Raw genomic sequence first — 25,966 nt, 5'->3', positions numbered from 1 at the left:
TAACTGTGAGGTTACAGTTAAATATAATAATTTTAAAGGAGCTTACTGCTAAACCACAGTAATATGAGGCATAACTACAGTAATATCACAGTATATAGCTGTTATTTCACAATATTTTACTGTAAAATAGCAGTAATTTACTATAAATGTAAATTCAAATATTTTACAGTGTGCATATCTAACATAAGGTTACATTTAAACTACGGATTCACATCCAGCATGTTACTTACTCATATTAAACACAACAGACCAGAAGGTATTGCTTCGAAAACAACTGCAAATTCTTTCGGAGGAACTGGAATTCCATATTTCTTGCGAAATTTGTCCATTTTTATTTAGTGTCACTAACAAAATAACCCAATTATTTATAAACAATGTTTTATTTTTAAATCTAATATCTTTATTATTCCAAATTCAACATTTATGTGGAGAAAAAATGTGTTTATGAATAATTAACCAGGATAATAATGCTTGTTAATGGTGGTTAAATTGTTTTGGAGGGATCTTTCTTATACCAGTGATTTGGTTTTGTTTTCCCGACTAATGGTGGTTGAAATAAGAAGACACTTCTTTGAGTCTTTCCAGAGGGCACGGACAAATGAAGTATTGTGTCATTTTATCTCAGAGGACTTGATGAGAAATTTTATCTTTCATTCTGTAAATCTTTTACTGATTCATAACAGATGACTTACAGATTACTGTTTCAAGTGAGAGTTTGAACGTACCGAACCTTGGAACCCTATCTTATGGCTTTGTAATTGATTATGTGCTTCCTCCATAACGTAGTCTTCTCTGATAATTATTTTGCACGACTTGCAGACTGATTACAACACTGTAACTTCAGGCTTTATAATTCTGCACAGTGTCCTAAATGTGGTGTTGTGTGTGATAATGAAACTTACAGCAGAGCACAGTTTAGTGCACCTCTGCATGGCTCCATACAGACTCCGAGAAGCCATGGGATTACACCGACGACTGGCACACAGTGTTGAGGGCGACTTTACATGTACAACCCCGTAGTAAAACAGAGACGTTGAGCATCATTTCAAACACAGCTCCAGGCAAAATGTGGCTGCCTTATCTATAATGCAAATATCAGACGCTTTTCCAATCATGAACATAAATGCACAGAACACACTTAAATACACTCACCTCTAACCTATGTTCAAAACATTTGTAAGCTTACACCCAAACTCAACCATCTCTAAGATAACCCCGCTCCAGATATGAAGTATTTCAAGTCTGAATTAACCTCTAGAGGGCTAAGGGGTACAAGTGAGCTTCCTCCCACTGTGCATTGTGCATGTACACAAGTACCCATCAAAGACAATGCACACAGCCGCTTAATTTTCATTCTAAAACTCAGGAAACCAACTGGTACTTATAACGTGGAATACTACTTGGCACCATGTTTGCAGTGCATGATGCACAATGAAAAAGACCTTGAAGCTTCACTTTTTAGGCGCATCTTAGAGGTCCAGTGTAGGATTTAGGGGAATATACAGGCAGAAGTGGTATATAATATAATAAGTATGTTTTCTGTAGGGTATAATCACCTGAAAATAAGACTCATTGTGTTTTCGTAACCTTAGAATGAGTTGTTTTTATCTACACAGGGAGCAGGTCCTCGTCTACGGAGATCGCCATGTTGCCCTGCCATGTTTCTACAGTAGCTCAGTATGGACAAACCAATCACTGGCTCTATATAGGGACATTCATGTTGGCCGCCGTAGTTTTCTGCCCTTTGAGGCAAAAAGCATTGAAAAGTTTAAATCACTGGTTCCATTTGTGTGGAGAGGAAGAGATTTGTGTAGATAATTTGGCTCCCGGTGAAAACCTCCACAGTGTCAGGGGTCCTGTTGCACAAAACACCTTAAGTTAAGATGTCCTTGAAGTCCTGGTTCAGGTTTCAAAGTAAAATCAGTTGCACAAAACATCCTTAAGTTTTCTCCTTAAAATGTTCTCTTAAGTATTTATGATTTTCTTCTTGTCTTGGTCTTATACTTAAGGAATCCACGGACCATTGTACAAAAGATCTTAGCAACCAAAGCAAGGTAAAAAACAACAACATAAGGAACCTCTGACTATCTTAACTGCAACTGTTTATGATGATAAATGGAAAAAACTAACACACCCCAGGAAGAGTGTTCTGCAACCAGGAGAAACCAATGGATACGCTTTTGATTTTACACTTTAGATTTGACTGAATTAATTTTTGTTGCAATTTCTTCCTACAATCATTTTATGTTTTCTGGTATTTGAGAATCAAAGTTATTTTGAAGTTTGTGCTCTCTATGATTGTTTTCCCCTAGAAGTATAATCTTTCAAACTCTTCCTCCTCTGACCAATATGGTTTTCTTGTCTTCTCCTGCTATTTTTTTCACTGTCAAACTAGAAGCCAACTTTGTGAGATGATAACAGGCGTCACAAACGTGAATCCAAGGAAACAAACAATCTCCATGGAAACTTTTAGCGCTGTAAAGTCTCTTTCAATGCAGTAAATGAGTTAACATTTTTCCTTAACTTAGGAAACCTTTTAAGAGATTCTGTGCAACTGTTTAAGTCCCTCAGCTAAGGAGAAATTAAGCCTTACGTGTCATACTTAGGGAGAAAACTTGGTGTTTTGTGCAACCAGTCTCTGGAACTTAAGTTTATCAGAGGAAAAAAATAAGCACAGATTAGCAGGTGCTGGTCTTAATCAGGTCTGTTTGTTTTGGAGAGGAAGAGACTTCTGTGGATAATTCAGCTCCCAGGAAAAACCTCCTCAGCAATGAACACTGAAGGAATCCTGACCAGGAGAAGTTTCAGCTGGTTGTAATCCTCACTGCTGCCCCACCCTAAATCTTATACACTGGACCAGAGCAATATCATCATCCACTTGTTGAGTATTTTATCAAGGCCTTATTTTATTATAAATCAATTAATCCTTGTTGTCCTCTGTATAAAATGTCAATAAACACCTGTGACAATTTCCTAAAGTCTAGAGTCTTCCGACAGCTTGATTTGTCTAAGCAACAGTCCAAAACTAAAAAGTCATACCCTTATCTCACACAGTAAATTCATAATGCAACTTAATTGGTAAAGTTAAATGAAGCTAAATTGGGCAATTATAAAGTACAGCTGACAAATCTCTTGGCTCACAACACATATTTCCATAATGAACAGCAACATGACCAAGTTATGGCTTCAGGAAGTCAGTATTTAAGTCTCGAGATGTCTTCGTTTCTAACATCCACCCTGAAGCTCTGGAAATTTCCATGACTCACAGAGTGCATCCGTGACTTCAGATAAGCTGTAATCATCTGAATATTCTTTGAGTTTCCTTATTGCCACTGTAACCATTATGAGAGCACGCCAAAGTTTCATTTCTCCTGAAAACACAGAGAGCAGTGAATGTTGCGTGAGTGAATCCAGGGTCATCAGAGCACAGAGATACCTAAGATCAAGGCTTTTCTGACATTCTCAACAACTTTAGCTGATTAAACGTGTAAAAGTGCAACTGTAACTCATCAAATGTTCTGTTGTCCTTGCAGCGAGCACTTAAGCTGCCATGCCATAGTGACTGGAATAAGGAACACAATCCTAAGTAAGTAGACATGAATCTGCTGGATCTCCAGTAGTTGAGAACGAGTTTATGAGTAAAGAAACATGGAATCACACCCTATGTGAGCTAGAGTTCAGTTTCTCTTTGAAGTCTATTTGATTGTTATGGTGAATGTCCTTACTACTTTATAGGATTCGTAGGTATGGTCATTAAACTCTCTGAATCTTTCAACCCTGTATGATCTCAGAATACCACATGCCATCTTAGGTCATCAAAACTGATAGATTCACCAAAGGAAATCAATGTGTACATGTGTCATTCAGTCAGAATCAGGCCAGACACTAAAAACATTTTAGAAGACAAACTGGGCCAGGTACAAATATGTGGACTCTATGCTTGGTGGATTCTGTCCTCTGGACCAAATAATACCATAAAAGCAGGTACGAGAAACCAAAATAAAACTTAGTGCCCCGACATAAACACTAGTAAACCTATAAAAACCCAGTGTGATATCAGTTATTAGCTACACACGCTTCCCAGTGTCAAACCACTTCACCATTGCTACTTAGACTGTGCATGCGAGGCCAGTCTAGAAGGAAAAGTTATTATTGACTAATAAAAAGCAATCTTTCATGCTGCCAAACTTAATCAAGTATTAGGGTCAGGTTGCAGAAACAGCGAGTAAACATTTCTCTTGTTCCTGTTCGCATTTATCACTTTTCAAAGTACAACTTCCCATCAAGTTGCAGAATGTCATGTAGAACACAATTAGTTGCTATGTCCCAGTGCAGTGTTTATCATCTCTGGAGGGTGCCTATTCTCACTGAGTTGTGTGTCTCAGTTGAATCATTCTGTTCCAAAACACACCAGCAGTATAGCAGAAATATCAAGACAGCTGTCCTGTTATTTTCATTACAGTTTATGATATTACACAGTGTGTTTGACGTGTGCTAGTTGGGTTAAGATCACAGACTATATCAAAATAATGGATGTAGCTACCCATTGGTTTGTGTACTTATGTTTTGAAGCCTTGAGTTTACCATTTTGGTCATCACCATCTTGGATTATTGGAGCTCGAAGTGACCAAATTTGGAGGAGAGGATGGAGCTGTGGAGGAGCGAGGGGTGGATCTGATTTATAGACTGTGGTGAAGCTTTGCAGACAGCCCGTCACTAAAACCCACACTGTAAATTAAGAGAGACTTTCAGCCTTGATAACATTTAAACAGGATAGTTAAATAAAAATTCAGCCCCTGTACAGTTGTCATGAACGTGGAATTAGCTCTAGGGACCAAAACTGTTTTTTGTTCCAGGTTGTGAACATGTTTATTTCTGCTGTTAAGCTGGGCATTTTAACATGGGGGTCTATGGGGATTGACTCGGTTATGGAGCCAGCCTCAAGTGGCCATCTAATGAACTGCAGGTTTTGGCACTTGCATGTTGGCTTCATTTCATCTTCATTCTATGTACTATGAATGAAAGAAAATCAAATACGTTTTGTCAATTCTTTTAAAGCATGAGACACGACGTGTACTTTTTTTTTTTTAACATTTACCGAAACCACAACCTTTCCCTAATCTTAACCAAAGTGCGTTTGTTGTGGAAACCCAACACTGCGCGGGACTCAGAACACCAGTGACAGAAAAACATAACTTAAAAACATACTCCGCCACTTTGGCATCGTTCTTCTATAATGTCATCAGACAACAGAACCAGAGGTATCAGGTTTTTTTATTCTATCTTCTTTCTTGTCAAAACTATAGACTGTATATAAAATTGGACAACATGACAGCTCCCCAAAAGTGAAGCCATAACATTTGTATTGTTTCCTGATGGCAGTATAGCTCATAAAGCGCACTCTCTCATGTCCAATCTAAAAACTCTAATACATTTTTCCCAAAGATTTTCAAAGGTTTCTGTAATTTAAAGTATTTTTTAATCACACTGCTGTATGTTCAAGTGTTAGTTTTTCTGATAAGTTTGGTTATAATTAGTTATTTTATGCTATAAAATATGAATTTTACAACATGATTGACAACTGTGTGAGCCAGTTGGTGTGCTCACATACAGTGGAGCTGCTTGCCATTGGTTGGATGGGTGTATGGGCAGGAAACTTGATACCAAGGAGATCTCTGGCTCCGAATAATGTCACCAGAGCAAGACGGTAGCTGCTGTGTATTTTTTATGCATGCTTCCACTTGGCAACATTATCAAAAGTAAATATAATACAGCTTATCATTTATATTTTGATGACACATTGACGACACACATCTCTTCCTCATTGGGTTATCTCGGTCCTATAAACAAGCTTGTAAATTCTACTGAACTGAACTGAATATCTAGGACATGATTATATTAGTTAAAGGTAACACCCAAAGAAGATTCAAAGGGGGGGAGTAGTTGAGTATTTATCTCAAGGTTAGACAGCTGTAGTTCTTTTTTGCTGGATTGTTTGCTGGAAACAACAACAACAACAACAACAACAACAAAGCAATCACAAGGCTTCAGCTCAAGTCAAACATGCTGTATTACTCCAGTACTTAACTCACTTCAGTGGCTCCCAGTGCTATACAGAAACAATTTAAAAATTCTACTAATAGTCTTTGAAGCACTTAATGGTTTGGCTCCCCAGTACATTTCTGATGTGCTCGATGATTACAGTCCAATCCAATCATGACGGATCATCATGCGGTGGTTTTTCCATCTGAACCTAAAAGAAAATACGGATTTTGTGAGATAGTGTTTTGGTACTGTGGATCAAAACTGAAATCTGTCACAACACAAACATTGTTGTATTTGTTTTGCTTTCTTGTATTTAATTATTTCAGATTGTCTACAGGCATGTTAGTTGCTTGAATACAATTTAATTTTCCAGGATTGGCACCTCACAGAAGCATCCAGCCAACATCTGCACATAGGGCCCACATGGGTAGTAAATGGATGGAAAAATGGGCCTTATATAGGATTGTGCACAGGTTCCACATTGGCCCTATGCCAACTGCCCACAGGGGTGGGTTTACCCAAGTGGGCCCCAGATTAGATGCCCATTTTGGGCCCATACCAACACATTCTCACTCCAACCTCGGCACATATTGGCCATGTACCCTCGATGCGTTGGTTGTTGATGTTCTGGGACACCGTGACAAGTTGTTTTCTTTCAAGATACACTTCCGTTTACACGGGAAATGTAAATGTAAATTACCCATACAATCACTCCAACAACTAAGAACGGCCATACACCACCACCCACAGAATCGAGAAAGAGCTATCAATCTGTCAATCCTTTCCGTGTCCGGGCTGGATGAGTCAAATTAAACTGCAGACTCCACTCCTGGTGGTGCCCTTCCATCAATTCCTTTAACTTTGAGCTTTGAAACCATACTCCCCCCAGAACCCAAAGACTTTGGTTTCCCCGACGCTACCCGACGGGCCATATGAATGAAGCCACCAGATCGCTAGCTGGAATTGTTTACGGTCAGAACTATGACACTATCTGATCGTCTTCAAACTTCAACTTTCGTTCTTGATTAATGAAAAGATTCTTGGCAAATGCTCTCACTTTCATTGAGCTAAGCTACGCTAACTAGCTGCTCATGGTAGACATTAGAGTGGTGTTTTTACTCTCATCTGATTCTTGGCAATAATTTAACTCAAATGTAACTTGCTCACCCAGCAATGTGAGCACAATGTAAGTCAGTGGGAAGAGCGTTTTGGGCCCCCTGGCATCACATGATGCACCCCACATTTTGTAAATCCACGTTTGACAAATACAGTGCCCTCCAAAAGTATTGGAACAGTGAGTCCAATTCGTTTACTTTTGTTGTAGACTGAAAACATTTGGGTTTGACATCAAAAGATGAATATGAGACAAGAGATCAACATTTCAGCTTTTATTTCCAGGTATTTACATCTGCATCTGATACACAACTTAGAAGATAGCATTATTTGTAATGGAACACAAAATTTTTAGGTGAGCAAAAGTATTGGAACATATAAACTTAAAATAGATTAAAGTGAATGAGACTTAATATTTAGTTGCAAATCCTTTGCTTTCAATAACTGCATCAAGCCTGTGACCCATTGACATCACCAAACTTTTGCATTCTTCTTTTGTGATGCTTTTCCAGGCTTTCACCGCAGCCTCTTTCAGTTGTTGTTTGTTTTGGGGGGTTACTCCCTTCAGTCTCCTCTTCAGCAGGTAAAATGCATGCTCTATTGGGTTTAAGTCTGGAGACTGACTTGGCCAGTCTAAAACCTTCCACTTCTTGCCCCTGATGAACTCCTTTGTTGTTTTGGCAGTGTGTTTTGGGTCGTTATCTTGCTGCATGATGAAGGATCTCCCAATCAGTTTGGTTGCATCTTTCTTTAAATTAGCAGACAAAATGTTTCTGTAGACTTCTGAGTTCATTTTGCTGCTGCCATCATGTGTTACATCATCAATGAAGATGAAAGAGCCCGTCCCAGAAGAAGCCATGCAAGCCCAAGCCATGACATTACCTCCACCGTGTTTCACAGATGAGCTTGTATGTTTGGGATCATGAGCAGATCCTTTCTTTCTCCAAACTTTCGCCTTTCCGTCACTTTGGAAAAAGTTAATCTTTGTCTCATCAGTCCATAAAACTTTTTCCCAGAATTTTTGAGGCTCATCTCTGTACCTTTTGGCAAATTCCAGCCTGGTCTTCCTATTCTTCTTGCTAATGAGTGGTTTGCATCATCTGGTGTAGCCTCTGTACTTTTGTTCATGAAGTTTTGTGCGAACAGTAGATTGTGATACCTTCACTCCTGCCCTCTGGAGGTTGTTGTTGATGTCACTAACAGTTGTTTTAGGGTCTTTCTTTACAGCTCTCACAATGTTTCTGTCATCAACTGCTGATGTTTTCCTTGGTCTACCTGTTCGACGTCTGTTGCTTAGTACACCAGTGGTTTCTTTCTTCTTCAGGACATTCCAAATGGTTGTACTGGCTATGGCCAATGTTTGTGCAATGGCTCTGATTGATTGTCCATCTTCTCTCAGATTCACAATTGCTTCTTTTTCACCCATAGACAGCTCTCTGGTTTTCATGTTGGTTCCACCTCTAAATGCAGTCTGCACAGGCAAAACCTATCGTACCCAATCTGAAACTGAGCTCAGACATCCAGTGCTATTTATTGTTTGAATAATCAATGTAATTGGGAGACACCTGGGCAACAAAACACACCTGTCAGTCACATGTTCCAATACTTTTGCTCTCATGAAAAATGGGTGGGTTCAAAAAAAAGGTGCTATCTTCTAAGTTGTGTATCAGATCCAGATGTAAATACCTGGAAATAAAAGCTGAAATGTTGATCTCTTGTCTCATATTCATCTTTTGATGTCAAACCCAAATATTTTCAGTCTACAACAAAAATGAAGGAATTGGCCTCACTGTTCCAATACTTTTGGAGGGCACTGTATATGAAATTGGCTTCAAAGCCAGGCAATGTTCCCAGGGCCTTGAGCCCCACCACGTGTACCGTCTGCAAACTGTGTTAAAATACAGTTTACACATCCATGCCAACAGTGTCTTGTATCCATCAGTGGGGAAAATCTGGGCTGCAGGGGACTGTTTTTGTTGCAGGTTGGTCACTGGGAAGAACTGGCAGCTATGGTTCCTCCACACCGTATCCATGTAAATGACATGCTGCTGTGCTGTGGTGACCGTGTGTTTTCAGCTACAGTCTGCTGCGCAGCTCACCAAGCAGAGCAAACTGAGGGACTTTCAGACAGTGAGCTTGTTCTGCAAGGCTGCCTGTTGGATCAATCTTTATTGCTCCAGCTACTGATGCTAGCTGGCTAGTTTAGCTCGTGCTGCTGGCTCAGGGACAAGCTTAAGGAAGCCACTGCAAGAGGAGAGCTATTCACCCTGTAAGTGTATCTATAACCTGAGGCCTTGTATCTGAGTGTATTAGTGTCTATAGTGTGTTGCTATACATGTTTCATGGCATGTTTTCTGATCTGTTGCCACTATGGTAAGAGTTTGGTTCAGTTTAGGCACAAAAACTAGGCCTTTTTGGTGAAGGCTGAACAAAGATGGTCATTGTTAAGTGAAACCAATGTCTCCTTTGTCATAAAATCACAAGCTTTGCTGAGCCAACCATCCACTCCAACTTTATTCAGAAGGGTTTACAATGTCGTGCCACTTCTGCTTTTGCTTCTGAGACAAAAACGTCATAATTCATACGGGACAATGGAAAACATTTTGGGCAAGTGAACAATGCTGTCATTTTACTTATGAAGATAGACTCAGTTTGATGTTTGTGCCATATCACCGTCATACCTGACATAATCAGGATGGGTTGCCACTAAGATACAGAGAGCTTTTTTTCCAGAGGTGGGACTAAGTCATTGTTTTGCACGTGACAAGTCTCAAGCCTTTGCATGCAAGTCCTAAACTTTGAGTTTTGTGTCCTAAGTCCTAACTCATTATGTTTTGTCTTTGTTAATTTTGTATTTATTTATTAAGACAAGTTTGTCGGAAGTTGTTACCATCTGTAATTTTCGACCTGTTTGTGTAACAGGAAATGTAAAGTTTCTGCTTGTAAACAAACTTACAACATCGGCGAAACACCTCGTATTTACATTTATTTCCTTGTGCAACAAAAGCATGTGGTTAGAAAAAAAACCCATCATGGATTAGCTTTACAATCATAGGGGGAGTGAAAGATGGGATCTCGAGTGAAAGTCCCAGGTTTGTTAGACCCATCCACCTCCTCTCCAGCCCGCCCTCTTAAGACTTTGTAGCTCCTTCTATCATGTTGTGGCTGCATTTCAAGTACACAGGCATTCGAATATATAGAAGGGTATACCCACTTCCTCTTTAGTAACCAAACAATCTACCTAGCGGTACACCAAGCCCATCAATCACCACACCACTGGTTAGAAACTGACACCGCCTGGCAGCCTATCATACCACCACAAAAGGTGCCATTGTGCGTTGGTGTCAGATGCCGAAATCACTGAGGAAGCAGTGGTATTTGATGAGTTGGGAATTAGAAGGGGCTGTGTTTTCTCCCGTGACTTCAGTGGATGCTTATGGATAACTTCAAACAAAATGGAGATGGAGAATCAAATGTCGACTTGCTCATCTTTGAGCCTGGGGGAAATGTATCAGGTCAGAAGGCTCAAGTCCACGAGAAACCACACATCATTGGTGTCAAAGTCCAAGTTGTGTTATACGTCTTTATCAAATTTGTCAAATTAGGTCTAAAGTCATCAAATTTGTGACTCCAGTCCACAACTCTGCTTTTTTATAAATGATTTATCTTCCTGTTAAAGACATGGCTGCCGAAGTTGAAGTGGAGTAGTCAAATCTTCCACATGGCACATATTCACTCGCAGTTTAGCCTGCTGTCAGGCTGCTACTCTTGCTTCATCCTCCGACACTCCCAGCTCCACTTACGCATTACAGGGAGCCGATATGTACTTCCTCAACCAATGGCAGTAGTGATTGAGCCATAAAAAACAAATATAGCCCTGCGGTAAGCATTAATAAACATTAAAATCAATACGGGCCTTATGGCTGAGCTGTGGTGATGTATTACAACACACGCACACATATAAAGATGGGAGGGCTGGAGATGATGGGCTGGAGTGATAAAGGGGTCATAAAAGAATATTCTCTGGTCTTACGGGAACAGATGAAAGTCATATTGACAGACTCTCAGGTGAGTAACACAGCTTTCCTCATTAAGTTCTCTCAGATCTGTTAGAAAAAATCTGGAGTTTTACATAAAAAATTTCAGGCAGCACAGATAAAAATATAAATATACAACTATCTTTGTACCAGATTTTATTCATCCTGCATGGTAAGAATCATTTATGTGAAAAATGTGAAAAATTATAAATTTGGGTCTGCCTAAAATGGGGTTGTAAACTCTATTCGGCAAGTTAAAAGTTCAACAAAGTGAGTTCACGTTGATTTTACTTGCTGCTAAGTTTGTCTTTTTCAGCACAGAGGTGGGTAAAATTAATAACAGGCTAAGACTAAATTTCCTGTTTGTGACCCAGAAAGGTTTGATAAGGTCTAATGTCGCAGATAGGTGCCAGAACATATTATACGTGTGCTTGGATAGGTATTAACACTATGTTTGTGCTTTCCAGACACTGATTTATTCCCTGTTTTTGTGGGACTGACACTCTGAGACGATGCAGCTGAATCTTCCTGTCCTGACTCTTTGCCTTCTGGGCACAGGTAAAAATAATATCCATATTTACTATACAGACTCTTTACAGAACTCTTGCCATCACATTCTAATAAGGGTTCCTTTACAAAGAGATTTTATAGACAGTTATTGTTTAATGGCTTTAATTTAGTTATTAATTAATGGTAGGTATGTAGGTCAGTTACTAGGAACTATCAAGAACAGATTTATTGCCAAGTTGCTGCAACATAAATGTGACACTTTCTAATGCCACAATGGAGGGACAACTACGCAGGTTGATTTTGGCGCTGCTCATTGTGGACTATATTGCTGTCATTGTTCATTTTAGTCAAACCATACAGTTTGAAAACGAGGCTGTAAAAATAGGAATTGTTGTGGATTTTTTACTTAAGAACGAGCTATTTATATCTACATAGAAAGCAGGTCCTCTTCCATGGAGTCTGCCAAACCAAACACCAGCTCTAGTTAGGACCATTTGCATTTTCACGTCGTCCACCATAGTTCTCCTACATGCTTGGCACACCTGAGAAGTTTCAGTTCTTCAACCACCACTAGATGTCACTAAATCCTACACACTAGACCAGGGGCTAGCTACATTCACTATCACTGGAACCATTTGCTGCAAACAAATTTGAGCCTTAACACAGCCTGTTAAGTAAAGTAGCCTATCAACAGTAATAACAGGTCTAAATGAGCATTCATGAACATGTCTTATCACAGGGTGGCTCCTCTACAGTGGGCTATTTATGAATATTTGGTACTTTAACTTTGCAGCGTTGGTGGTGAAAGAAAAAAAAACTCTCCATGTACTATTTAATTCTGTTTTTCCTTCGAGACTTTAGCAAGACTTGCTAGTGATCCTATAGACTGCTGTTGCCAATGCTACTGAGGAAATTAGAAAATTAGGAAATTTAGAGGAAAAAGAACCAGGCCGTTGACGTATGACATTTTACATCTTAGTCGACGGAATGTTAAAACAAGGGCTGAGCCGAATACGCGAATAAAACGAGTATCTGGTACAGATAATGTACTTTCACGAGTATTATATGTACTTGTGATAAAGGAAAATCCTAATTTTGGTAGCTGTGTTTAATCCGTTACATTTGTGATAAAAATGATCTGAAGCTCAGTTGTTGAGGCTATTTTGTAAATACTTTTCTCATAGGTAATAAATATTGCAACTTCTGATCAATCCATCTAAATTACAACTTCTGATTAGGCCCAACTCACTTTTGTTTTAAAATCCACGCACTTCTGGCATAAACTCCGCCCATTCTGAGTACAGATACAGATAATTTAGTTGGTTGAACATAAACAGATAATGGTGTACTCACTCATCCCTAGTTAAAACTTGCTGCTTTTTTAATTTGGTGCATAACCTACACATTTTTATAGTTGGAGAACATAAGAATTTCTTTAGGTGATGGTAAATGGATCTGCACTTGTACAGCGCCTTTTCAGTTGTTTGACTACTCAAAGCGGTGTCACACTATATGTCACATTCACCCATTCACACACACATTCATACACTAGTGGCCGTGGCTTCCATACGAGGTGCCACCTGCTGATCAATTTTTAACCAACCCGGACAGAAAAAGCCGTCCTTTAATGTCAGCATGATATGTGGTCGGTCGCCATCATAGTTTAACAGGGAGAAATGCAGCAGGACAGGAACAAAAGTTGAGGTGGTGAAAGTCCAAGTAGGGTAGGCAGGAGGGGTCAAAAACACAGGGAGCCACTGGAGAGACGCTGAAGAGCCTCATGTGGCTTCAGAGCCGCCTGCACTCGACCTTTAAAGGAGCACAAGTGAGATTACTGTGATCTCTACATACAAAACAGTCACAAGATATCAGCCGACGGTTGATGCTGACATCTTCTTTAGTCGTTTCAAGTGACGTTGTCCTTAAATGTCGTAAAAATCAGCAAGATATTCCACAGTGGAAAAATGTGACGTATAATAAACTGTGAGGAGGAAGTGGAAAATAAATGTGTGGCGGAGGGAATGGACGTTAATGGACGTTGGACATGTGCACCTTTACATTTCTTAACTCATTTTTAATGCCTGTGATATGACAAAGAGCTTTCTTTGTTGACGATGAAATTAAAAACTTTTTATTGGCGTGAGAAATACAAAAGCTGCTGTATGGCTTAACCATTAGCTAACCTTTCATTTGATGAGTCATCCATTTAATAGCGTTGGCAGAGGAATGTAATAAATAACTGTAGGAATGTAATGAAAAGAAATTACACAACATGCCACACATTTTAACAATATTTCATGATCACAGTAAGCTGACTTACTTTTGTTCACTGTGAAAGTGAATATATTTCTTTATAACCTGGCGTTATAATTCAACACAGCCGGAGAAGAAAGACAAGCTGGTGACAGAAGACGAAGGTTGATAGAGGCCATCGCTTCAGGGTAATAAATGTTAATAGTGTTTGTTAAAGGTGGTCACAGTCATTGTCAAGCTGTTTTAATGGCACCGTTGCTTCAAAGATCAGGTTTATTAGCTTTGACATTGTACCCATTAATAATATAAAATATGTTGTTCCCACGTGGTAATTAAAACACTTTACATTAATACATTTTATAGATGTTGATAAAGCAGCACATAAAATCTGTGGTAAGATTTTTTTAAAATAAAAGCTAAGATGAAATCAGTGCTTGTGTATAGTTGCTACCATGGGCTGATTATAAAACAATGGGCCCCTGGGCACAGATATACAAAAGGCCCCACCACCTTTAATACATAGTTGTGGTTCTGTGTCTCCTTGTGGTTGTTTTGTGTCTCTTTGTGGGTTTTTTTATGCAGTGTTACTCTTGACAGCTGTTTTATATTTAGTCTTGAGACAAAAATCCTTATTAGTTTTGGTCACATTTAAGTAATTTTTATCCTTCAGAGTTTAAATCTAGTTTTAGTTGAGGAAAATTCCAAACCTTTATGGCTATGAAAATTTATGACATTTTAGGCCCTGATTACACATCACATGCTGCACTGCCTTTTTTTAATTGAATGCCACTGGTAAAAAAAACAACTGCGCCTTTTAACTGTTGCCAGACATGGACTCACCTCTTTATTCTAACCTGCCCGTGTCCAGTTTGACAACCTGCTGTATATCGTCGGGCCGATATAGCTCTGGGTATCCAGCAACCGCGACCACCAGTTTCTCTACCATCGTTTACCAACCGGAAACTTGTTGTCGTGACCACCACAGAAGGCCCGCCTCTCAAATCATCCGAATGGACAATGGGTAACAAGACAACAAAAAAAAGAGATGACATGGGGCATTTATCTGCTTTGAGTTGAAGTTTTTTCAATGTCTCCAGCTGCTAAAACGCTTTCTGTGTGATAAAGGCCTATGTCAACTTTTAGTCATGATGTTTTCTGTATGTTTGTTTATCTTTAAACTAATCCAATGAGGCTAATTCATGTATCAGAAATTAGACTCAAGAGCCCCTTTTACACTGCCAGATTTTTGGCGAATGTTGGGCCGTTTTGCCGGCAAGCTGCGAGCGTTTAGACACAGAGCCAGATTGGCGAGTTGATCCGAGGTGCCCCATTTCCCGCCTTGTAGGGTAGTCATATTGGCGGAACCTTTTTGGTTTAAACAGAATGCGTCGGCCTTCCGCAATGGGAGGGGCTGTTGATGACTTGTGGGAGGAGCTGTTGATGATGCTGCACGTGCGACCCACTGGAGGTGGATAAGCAGGAAACAGCTGATAGCAGGAATTAGTGAGCAGCTAGTAGCAAGAGGGAAACGCAAACCTGACAGACACTGTAAAGATGAGCAACTGGGGAGACAAAGAATTGCGCACCCTCCTTGCCCTCGCAAATGAAGAGGCCATTAACTGTCAGATGACGGGCCGACTTACGAGAGAATCGCTGAAGGACTGACTAGCTGTGGCTTCCCTCCCACGTCACTGTTTATGTCACACGCTGAGCTACACGTTTTGTTACTTGCCCACGCCCCCCATTGCACCAATAAAGGCGCATTCTGTATAAACAAAAGTAGGCAGGCAGCATTTTCAAATTCTTTGACACCACAAATAACTAATCTGAGACAACTATGATTTGTACCCAGGTTCATTGTAAACTCTGACTTATCCATCTCACTGTTAAGAAGCAGAGAAATAACTTCTGCAACATGTTAGTCTGGAGGTTTAAACTCTCTGTTTGCTCCTTTCATTGCCATTCAGCGGCTAACGTGTGGTGCTAGCTGCTAACAGCCACCGCTGCAGCCAACAAACTTCACAAATGCATTTAACCGCTCCACCATCCACAGTCGGACACACAACTGATTATATACTGCTGAATTACAGCTCACAACTCACACCAACTGATGATGCTCTGGTGTGAGTGTTTCCTGGCTAGAGAAAGATCCTGGCGCAGAATATTTACAGGAGTTTACCAGCCTGTCTCTCATGTAGCATTTGAGACAATCGCAAGCACAGCTGTTATCGGCTTTCAGTGTCAGATGGTCCAATACCAATATTTTTGGCACATCTCGTCAAGGAAAATGAAACATAGATTTCGTCGTAGTTTTTGTTATTAAGATCTATTTTAACTTGTCATCATCTCATTTTCGTCATGGAAAAAAGGTCATTGATGAAAATTTTTTGTCATAGTTTTCGTCAACAGAATTAACACTGATTTTGAGCCTCTTCCTGGTATGTTTTAATTTGAGTCACATTTTGCAGGTGAAGGCCGATGGGGCCCCTGATGCTTTGGGATCCCGGGCCTGTGCCTTGTTGTACAACCTAAGTCCTTAGCTTACGTTGTACAGATTTTAGAGATCTGAAGCATTTGAAGATACTCTAAGAAATGACATCAAAATAAGAAAAAAAAAACTAATGTAGGCACATGCACACTGTTTCTATTGCGGATTTCAAAGGGTTGAAAAAACATATTCATTATGATGTGGCAACCATTTTACTGGCTCTCCTTCAACCCTTTTCTATTTATGTGCTTTTATTAACACAGCAGTCCTGTGTGTAGCACAGTCAGTCACACCAAAAACTGCCAAACCCACACCTGGCCCAGGCACCACTACCACAGCTGGAACTGGAACAACCACAGCTGCCGGAACTGGATCGACTACAGCTGCCGGAACTGGATCGACCACAGCTGCCGGAACTGGAACAACCACAGCTGCCGGAACTGGAACAACCACAGCTGCCGGAACTGGAACAACCACAGCTGCCGGAACTGGATCAACCGCCACTACTACGAAAACCACTTTAGCTCCCACTAAATCCACACCTTCTGTGGGTGGAGAGGGAGAAGGGCTTACATCTGGCGCTATAGCCGGAATTGCCATTGGCTCTATCGCTGGGGTGGCTGCTGTTGGTGAGTACAACAGAATAATGGGGATTTGATATTAAACAATACAGGGAAAAGATATGTTTCCTTGACACTTGCTGATTCTTAGAATCTGAATCAATACAGATTTCCCCGTTCGAATCAACCGATCTGGACATACACATGCAACTGGGGTTGTAGGTCTACAACTACAACTACAATTAGTTCTATCACTTAAGGTTTCAGATCTATGGATCTATAGTAATTCAAAATTATGAGGAGGTACTAAATCAGACAGTTGACCTTCTCAGTCAAAGTTATAAGATGCTAAATCATAATTGAGATAGCTAAGTCAAAACTATGAGACAGTAGGTAGGTTTTGACTTCCTACTGTATTGTTAAGTGTTAGATACTACAACCCGTCAGAGCGTGAGATGGATCAACGGTTTGGTGCATTGATGCAAGCACTGCACTGGACCATCGCGGTGAAGAGGGAGCTGAGCCTGAAGCTGAAGCTTTCAATTTACTGGTCCATCCATGTCCCAACGCTCACCTATGGTCATGAGCTTTGGGTGGTGATAGAAAGAATGACATCACGAAAAGAAACAGCCAAAATAAGTTCCTCTGTATATGTGGCTGGGCTCAGCCTTAGAGATAAGGTGAGGAGCTCGGACATCCAGAGGGAGCTCGGAGTAGAGCCGCTGCTTCTTCGCATCAAAAGGGGTCAGTTGAGGTGGTTTGGGCATTTGTTTAGGATGCCCCCTCTGCGCATCCTGTTAGAGATGTCCCAAGCACGTCCCACTGGTAGGAGGCCCCGGGGCAAACCCAGAAAATGCTTGAGTGATTTTATATATCTCATCTGGTCTGGGAACGCCTTGGGATCCCCCAGGAGGAGGTGGAAAGCGTTGCTGGGGAGAGGGACGTCTGGGTTGCTTTGCTCAGCTTGCTTCGCCATGACCCAGCTTCGAATAAGCAGATAAAAATGGATTAATAGATTAAAACTGGCCAAATAGATTGGTTGAAAGACCGAACTTTGTATAAAAAACATAGTGATAGCTTTCTGAGGCTCCTCTCATCCCTTAAAGCCACTACAAGGAACTTTTAACTGGATATGAAAAAGTCTCTCGTTTCTGCTGATGTCATCAGTGTGAAGATAAGCTATTTCTATATAGTGTATATCCATACCTTTAGGAAACTGTGTCCAGGTCCGCACCAGGTCGCTTCCAGGACGAAACGATTTACGGCACTCAGACGGCACACGTCATCTTACCTAGCTGCTTACATTTGACTAGTAGTGAAATGAAATAGTGACTATTATAAATAGGCGCAATACACGCTAGAGCTCATGGGAAATGTAGCCTTCATTCCGGCAAAACACTACCGCTTTTGTCCACAGGGTCGCCAAAATCAACTCAAAATGAAAGTTCCTTGTAGGGGCTTTAAAGGTGCAAAATGTATCGTGCGCCCCTGCACTAGGATTTGTCTCTAAACTCAGCTGAAGCCGTGTAAGTGACTGCTTATGCTGCTCGAGTCTTTCACCCATGAAAGGGAAATAAGGGCTCCAAAAAAGAAAAGAAAGAAAGAAAGAAAGGAAAGGGAAAGAGACATGGATCATGACAGGAAGGGCGTTCCACAGAGACTGCTTACCCATGGGGCCAAGAATATGGTGCTACAACCCTGCACAGCGTCCAAACTTCTTTGAAATTGGGGTTGTAATTCTAATCACATTTTGAGTGTGTAACACAGGAACACAAGCAAGCAGGTTTAAACTGATCATTAAAAAGCATCTATTCTCTCTGTTTTCAGGTGGTGGTATCTTTGGTGGGCTGAAGTACATGGGGAAGATCTGAGACCAGTTATTGGCAAACAAAAATGTAAATGGTTATGGATTGTAAACTAAAACATTTCATCCCGATGCTGTTAACTGGACAATAAAATGTCCTTTTGTCTGAAAGGCTCAAATCAGAATATGGCAGTGGCTATGATATGATGATGATATGGGCCCAGAGGAAGACAGAAAAGTTAATTTGAACTTTGCTCTGTTATTTTGATTGTCTGGCTGAGAATCCAGTAGTAATCTTTAGTTGATCAAAAAACTTTTGGTTGTGATAGAAAATGTATTTTATTATATTTTCATGTTGTTGTCTTTAATGGCAGTAAAATAATAATCTGCACTTTTAAATAGAATGGACAGTCCTTGACTAATGGAGTGTTTGATTTAAAATAATGAATGTACTTTGTGTCATAATTGTGGTCTTTTGGATTTCAATATTTAGGGTAGCTAACAATAACGAGCCAGATTTTATAATAACTTTTTTTATTTTTTATGATGGTAGTTGTGGAGCCTGTGCAGCTCCTGAGGTTTCAGATAAAAATAAATTGTCACTAGATTTTAAAGATTAAGAAAAATTGTCTGCTTTCTCAAAAAAAAGAAAAAAGAAACTTTGTAAATTAATACAGACATTTTTAAAGACGTAGTTTATTTTCTTATCATTAACTGGGCTTTTGAACCCAAATTCTGTATTCCCTGTATTCAGAGGAAAGGCTTTGAAATCACTCTATACATTTAATAAATAACTGTTTCCCATCTTTCTCTTGACTGATGTCTGTGACATAATATTACATCTTTATAAACAAGATGTAATGAAGCAACAGTAGCTCAAGCTGTGTGGGGAAAGTCCAGGTGTGCATTATATAAGTAGGCTACTTCCTTGCAAACTTGAGTTGTTTGTTCATATAATGAGTGTGATGATGTTACGGTATATATGATGTGCGTTGTCTTAAATGAGTGTTTGCAGCATATGATAACGAAACTTTCCATCTCATTTTAGACAAACTGGTTTCAGCTCAGCACTTCATAATGCTGATAAAGTGTAAAAGTTCATTCTTGTGATTGGAAATAGAAGTACAAGGAAAATAATCTTAAATTATGGGCAATTTTCCTGCCTTTTACTGAACTTTCATCACAGATGGAGTTTGCTCAGTTGTCATTGTATTGGTAAAAATCTTGTCAGTAGAGCTACTAATAATGTAGTGGTCAAAATTTAATATAGCTTTGCTCTGAATTAGTCAGGAGTTGAATGCATCTTCCTGATAATGTATGCTGACTAATGTTAAAGAGGTGCAACAGTACATTGACCTCTAATGTGTATAATCACGACTTTAGCAGCCTATTGCACCGGCGCTGAGTAAGTTCAAACAATCCTGATCTCACTCCAAAGTCGTCAAAAACCAGCGCTTGGTCAGTGACAGACACCAACATAAAAAGTCACGTGAGCATGACACGCAGCCGGTTGTTGTTATTCTGTAAGGGCGCCTGGCAGCACCGGGGGGAACGTAGCCGAGCAACAATGTAAGATAAGGGGGTAAAAGTCTTAGTATGGTGGGCGGGAAGGGTGGTGGACGGGTCCAACAACCACCGATTGTCACCCAGGAGGCCGGTGTTTGCTTAGCCAAATCCTGTTCTTTTGTCCTAAACCCAATCACGTGCTTTTGTTGTTGAAGGGAAAAATGTCAATTAGTGGTGTTGTACCACCGTAGTGCTTTTATTTTGAAAGAGACTGTATGCAAACTGTATATTTCCTGTGAAAACATATGTGTATTTTAAAAACACACAATGCATGTAACAGGCTGAAGTTGACACGGCGTCCCAGAAAGTCAACAACCAACACACCCAGGGTACCTTGCATGTCATATCTCAACGTGAAAAGTCCATGACCAAATGTCAATATGTGACGAGGTCGGAGTGAGAATGTGTTGGTTCAAACTTCACATAGTTATAACGTAAATTATTCCTAAGTTGTGTTTTATGGATTACTAAAATAAAAGTGATTGCACCATGGAGATAAGTTACAACATAACTCTAAGTAATAATAGTTACACGTGCCCTTAGGTTAGGTGTTAATCATAAAATGTCATGTAGCCATGACGATGGACCTCATTCTTTAATTGGCCTCTTGCCTTACTTATGACTAGGGCTAGGTATTGTTTCAAATAATTACTCTACCAGTACCAATACCCTTAAAGTGATAGAAGTACCAGTAGAGTACTTAATTCAATACTCATAAAGTAAATGCAGTGGCATGTAGTATTGCCATACTTTTAACCTTTTGGTGGCATCTCAGCACACTGAACTGCCAACTCCATCAAATACAATGCGCTCTACTTCAACACACCACAGACTGTATGGGTTGTAGCTGCTGCTGCAGGAGTGCGAGCTCTGCATCTGGACTGTTGTGAGAGTCTGCCCAGTTGCAAACACCAAACACTTAGTACTAGAGGCGGATTTATACTGGTGCACCAGCTCTATGCAGAGCCTACACCACAACCTACGGATGTCGCCTACACCATTGTGAGCATTTATACTTGTGCGTTGGTGTGTTCATGTCACTCTGCAGTTACACCTCCAAAACACTAGTCGACAGTGGGGTTTTCTGTGAAGTTTACTGTGAAGTTTAGTTGATTCAAAACACACATTAAACATGCCTTAATAGAGACATTTTCAATTGCAAGTACACAAATCGGCTTCACTATAACTCGCAGCATTCACAGACAAACACTTGTTTTTCGCTGAACACATCTTACACTGTCTATATTTATGCCCCTGGTTCTGGTTAATTTAAAAATTGATTAGTGGAGCTAAAATAATTCTTAACCATCAGTGTGAGAAAACATGTAGGTACCTCCAATATTTGATGGTGAGTTAATATTTAACAATTGGTAAAATTCTAATTTGTTATAATCAATATTTTAGAGACTATGGTGTAACATAGTTGGTGACAGCTGTTATAAAACAAGGGAAGGGCTAGGTAAAATATAACTTGTAAAGATTCCACTAAAGATTCGGGCAGTAACATGTCGGTAAAAAAGCACAGTGACATTGATGATAATATTGATTTATAACTGTAGGTTATTCACAATTTTGTTTATCCAGAAGGACAGTAATGCAATATATAGTGTGTGCAGAGGAGACCAACAAAGTAAATTTACAGTCTGGACAATCAGGATGTGAAAGTGATAGACAGTTACCGTATGAAGATTGGATCCGGGATGATGTCAATCAACTTCCAGATGGACTTGAGCCACGTGACCCCCTCTCCACCATGGAGACCTGTGGAGAGGAGATGAAGACACAAACCCACAGAGGGAGAGACAGAGAACAGAGAAAACATGAACTCAGAGGAGAAAGAGATCTCCTGGAGGACGAAGATGTTCCAAATACCTGATATGAGTCACCCAAACTTAGGAGAGAGGAGTCTTTAAATAGAAACAGTAACAAAAGGTGGACTTTGATGAGGTCATGAAGTAGTGTGGGATTATGGGAGTTGGGGTCGTCATTATTAAACAGCCACCATTGTTTATGAAAATCTATCTGACATGTTTCCACATGGCGAAAATCGTCACTCTGGCATTTGTGCGCACCTGCTGCATGTCTACATTGAAAACAATGAATTAGAGGGCGCATAAACATGGAATGTGTTCGCCCGTCTTTGCTAGCTAGCACACCCTGTGGTCCCTTCAAGTTGCTACAGCCGCCAACTGCAGGTCCACCTCTGGAGCTGCCATTGGCTCTCCTTCTGGAGTCCTGGAAACATTTAGGATAATGTAAGTACACAGCTCAACAAAATACATCCTCCTGAGACCTGAGCTTCTGTTTGGTATACATTTCTAATTTTTCCTAGCTATTTGGGATCAGTAGTAGTATTTCCTAATTAACAGCGTCTTAGCTTGTTACTGTTGCTAAAATTGGTCAAATTTGTTGCCATATCAAACTACAAACATTATTAATCATAAATAAAATGTGATCAGGTTTTGGACAAGATGGCAGAGATGGCTGCCATCTTGTTTTTACATGGATTAGTGTATTGTGCTCTTACTGCCACTAGATGGCACAAAAAAAGTGTCCACAAACGAGGACAACAGATCTAAGTTAAGCAGAATGAAGTATAAAGTGCAGCAAACCCAAAATGTGATGTCCACATATGAGGACACGGGGACTCAGGAGGATATAACATAGGCCTACTCGTTGGTAGACATTTTAATTCTGAAATGGCAAAAATGGGGCATGACCATTTATATCTTTGAAATTCATCAGAAGCACCTTAAAGTCTGACCTGACATGGATAGGGGGCAGATGAAGGGAAGCTAAAATGGATTTAATAGTCAGATTTTCTAGTTTTGGCCTCAAGAACCATTTCAAGACTTTTGGTACTCGTCTAACACACTGCAGGCCTGACAACAAATCATTTCAAAAATGAAGTGTGCATGAAGCAAAGACATAAATTAGGATCTTTGCATCAGCATCGCTAAGCAAAACAACAAATTTGGTCGGTCAACCACTTCACTCTATAAAGGCGAAACACAGCTCCTACAAACCTGTGCAGCTATACTCACCCAAAGATCAGCAATGTCAGCAGTGCATGGTTAACACACCATGGGGGCAGTGAGAGGACAAACCAAAAGGAAAGTGTATGCATGAGTCAGCTTTAGTAGCTTAAGGGCCCAGGTGAGCTTAATCAGCTGACGACCCTCTCATGTCAACCAATCGCCTGCTGAGGTTGAGGACAGCCTCTAAACAGTGGGAGGAAGTGGAAAAACACTTCAGGTTCAGGTTATTAAAAGTTCTCTTAATGCTAATCAAAACACTAATATTTCCAACATGATTCTTTTTTAGTTTTGATTTAGAAGGGCTACAGAGATGACCTGTTATGGTTGAGACACACTCCATAGCAATATTATTTAATTAACTGATCATAAAATAGGAAGCTCACCAGTATTTGAGCAGCATTCCCGATTTTTTGGAAACCAGGAAGTGAGACAGGAGTCCTTGGGACATAGCTAGCCCCTTTTATGCCTGATTAAATGCTCCTTTTGTAGAACTCTGACGGTGTTAACAAAAAAAGGACCAACATTTTCATTTAAAAAGAATATTTTAAAACAAAGATGATTATAACAGTAAAGTTTAACAGTAAAGTTTTAGGTTTTTAAGGATTTTAACACATTTTTTAAAGTTGTGAATTCTTGTCTGGACTGAGGCAGTTTTTTGGCACAGGGCAAGTTTAGAAGTTAAAAAAAGTGAAAACAGATCAAAATGTTTCATAAATCATATTCATTTCATATAAATAAAGCCTTTACAAATAATATTTAATCCCAAAAATAGAATAAGTGTGTTGGTGAGTTATAAATCCAAGGCTGTTTTCCCACTTCCATAATCTAGCTTTATATTTAATTTCATATTATTTAGTGGTAGATAGATAAACCACTACAGTTATATTGTTGGTATTGGAGTTTGTTCTGTGGTCAGTAGATAAATATAGATAATACAATTTTCTTATTACATCACATCTAAAGACAAAGACATGACTTTGGTGTAATTCCTTATGGTGAGGTACCCAGTGGGCGAAACTCCTGTGATGTCACGGCCGCACTGTAAAGTGGACTTCAGCCTTCATGAGGCCTTCACGGTTTCACGATATGGTCATTAGCTATGAAAGTGTCAACACAGAGAGTGCCTGGTTACAACACTGAAAACAGCTCTGCTCCCATGCAGGCAAATTACTGTTAATCCCCTGAGCTGTGTGATCAGCCCATATGGTGTGCACAGGAGCCAGAGGAACAGTGTGCATATGTGTGTGTGTGTGTGTACTTATATATCTATCTTTGTGGGAACCAATTTGAGTTTTAGACCTTGAAGGTGAGGAGATTTTCGGAGAGCGTGGACTTTCAAAGGCCTGTTTGAGGGTTCAGACTGGGTGTAATGTTCAGGTCAGAATAAGGTGTAGATCAGGGGAATGCATTATATCAATGAGTGTCCTCACAAGGGAAGATGTACAGGGTTGTGTATGTGTGTGTGTGTGTGTGTGTGTGTGTGTGTGTGTGTGCACGCATGTGTGTGATTAGGTTTCTGTGGCTGAGACAAATGATCTGTGAGCGAGGAGGCCAATTTGTGAGGAGAAAAGATAAAGTTATCTGAGCAGAGCTGAGTGTTACAACACTAACTGTGCTGCTCCAACAACACTGTTATAGTTTAGATACATACAGTCAGTGGGATTAATGCCATGTTAGCCGTGCATACCAGGGTTTTGGGTATTAATAATCAGACACTAGCCATTCGATTAAAATGTATTTGAAAATATTGTGAAGTTTGATTGTTTTAATGTGGAGGTCTTTGCTGTTACATCAACACTGAGACGTCATATCTCATGATAAATCACGGATAATTGAGTCAAAAGTTTGATTTGACCTCATATATTTTAATCTATGCTAGAAGCACAGCACTCGCAATGTCACTTACACGGTCCAACATATTCACTAGTGGATGGATTGCCATAAAATTTTATACAGACAGTCATGATCTTCAGAGGACACATACGGACTCTTCCTCCAGCTCCATAGTTACGGTTCATATTTTTGTTTTTGTCTCAACAAATAATACAATTACAAATGCATACATCCAATAGCTTATGACTTTCATGACGCAAGAAATTCAGATGGAGGGCAGGAAGTGATAAATTCATTTACTGCGTGAATTGAAAATAGAGGAAAGTGAAGGGGTTGGCTGAACCTGCGAGCCCAGTCTCTGTCCAAAGTCGTCGAAATCTGCCGCTTGGGCAGGGACTTGCGGCATCAGAAACCAAAGAAAAACGGCGTCCTTTAACGTCAGTATGATACAACGATACAAATGCATACATCCAATAGCTTATGACTTTCATGACGCAAGATATTCAGATGGAGGGCAGGAAGTGATAAATTCATTTACTGCGTGAATTGAAAATAGGGGAAAGTGAAGGGGTTGGCTGAACCTGCGAGCCCAGTCTCTCTCCAAAGTCGTTGAAATCTGCCACTTGGGCAGGGACTTGCGGCATCAGAAACCAAAGAAAAACGGCGTCCTTTAACGTCAGTATGATACGCGGCCGGTTGCCGTTATAGTTTAATGACGC

The 25,966-nt window shown here is 40.0% G+C and overlaps 1 protein-coding gene and 1 long non-coding RNA gene across 3 annotated transcripts; one reads left to right on the top strand and one right to left on the bottom strand.

Moving 5' to 3' along the window:
* Positions 1-5,385: 5,385 nt before the first annotated feature.
* On the bottom strand, positions 5,386-23,530 carry LOC117263728 (uncharacterized). The gene is made up of 3 exons (XR_004502200.2): positions 23,421-23,530; positions 22,056-22,137; positions 5,386-6,253 (listed from the first exon to the last, which is right to left on the bottom strand). It is a non-coding gene; the product is annotated as an uncharacterized LOC117263728 (long non-coding RNA).
* Positions 9,403-19,619, top strand: LOC117263716 (uncharacterized). 2 transcript variants are annotated; one of them, XM_033637336.2, is made up of 4 exons: positions 9,403-9,427; positions 11,663-11,753; positions 16,710-17,075; positions 18,834-19,619. In XM_033637336.2, the coding sequence occupies exons 2-4, from the start codon at positions 11,708-11,710 to the stop codon at positions 18,875-18,877; spliced, it is 456 nt and encodes a 151-aa protein (XP_033493227.1). In that variant the 5' UTR covers positions 9,403-9,427; positions 11,663-11,707; the 3' UTR covers positions 18,878-19,619. The 2 variants fall into 2 exon arrangements, with proteins under 2 accessions (XP_033493227.1, XP_033493217.1); XM_033637326.2 differs by lacking the exon at positions 9,403-9,427 and adding an exon at positions 11,083-11,226.
* Positions 23,531-25,966: the final 2,436 nt, after the last annotated feature.

Source organism: Epinephelus lanceolatus, chromosome 11 (assembly GCF_041903045.1).
Source record: "Epinephelus lanceolatus isolate andai-2023 chromosome 11, ASM4190304v1, whole genome shotgun sequence".
Taxonomy (NCBI): domain Eukaryota; kingdom Metazoa; phylum Chordata; class Actinopteri; order Perciformes; family Serranidae; genus Epinephelus; species Epinephelus lanceolatus.
The sequence above is the reverse complement of the archived record's forward strand: the minus strand, read 5'-3'. Positions and strand labels throughout refer to the sequence as shown.

Excerpts from the sequence above, each read along its gene's own strand:
- LOC117263716 (XM_033637336.2), top strand. The coding sequence starts at position 11,708 with ATGCAGCTGAATCTTCCTGTCCTGACTCTTTGCCTTCTGGGCACAG. Across the intron at positions 11,754-16,709 it reads TCTTTGCCTTCTGGGCACAG|CAGTCCTGTGTGTAGCACAG; the intron begins GTAAAAATAATA and ends TTATTAACACAG. Across the intron at positions 17,076-18,833 it reads CGCTGGGGTGGCTGCTGTTG|GTGGTGGTATCTTTGGTGGG; the intron begins GTGAGTACAACA and ends CTCTGTTTTCAG.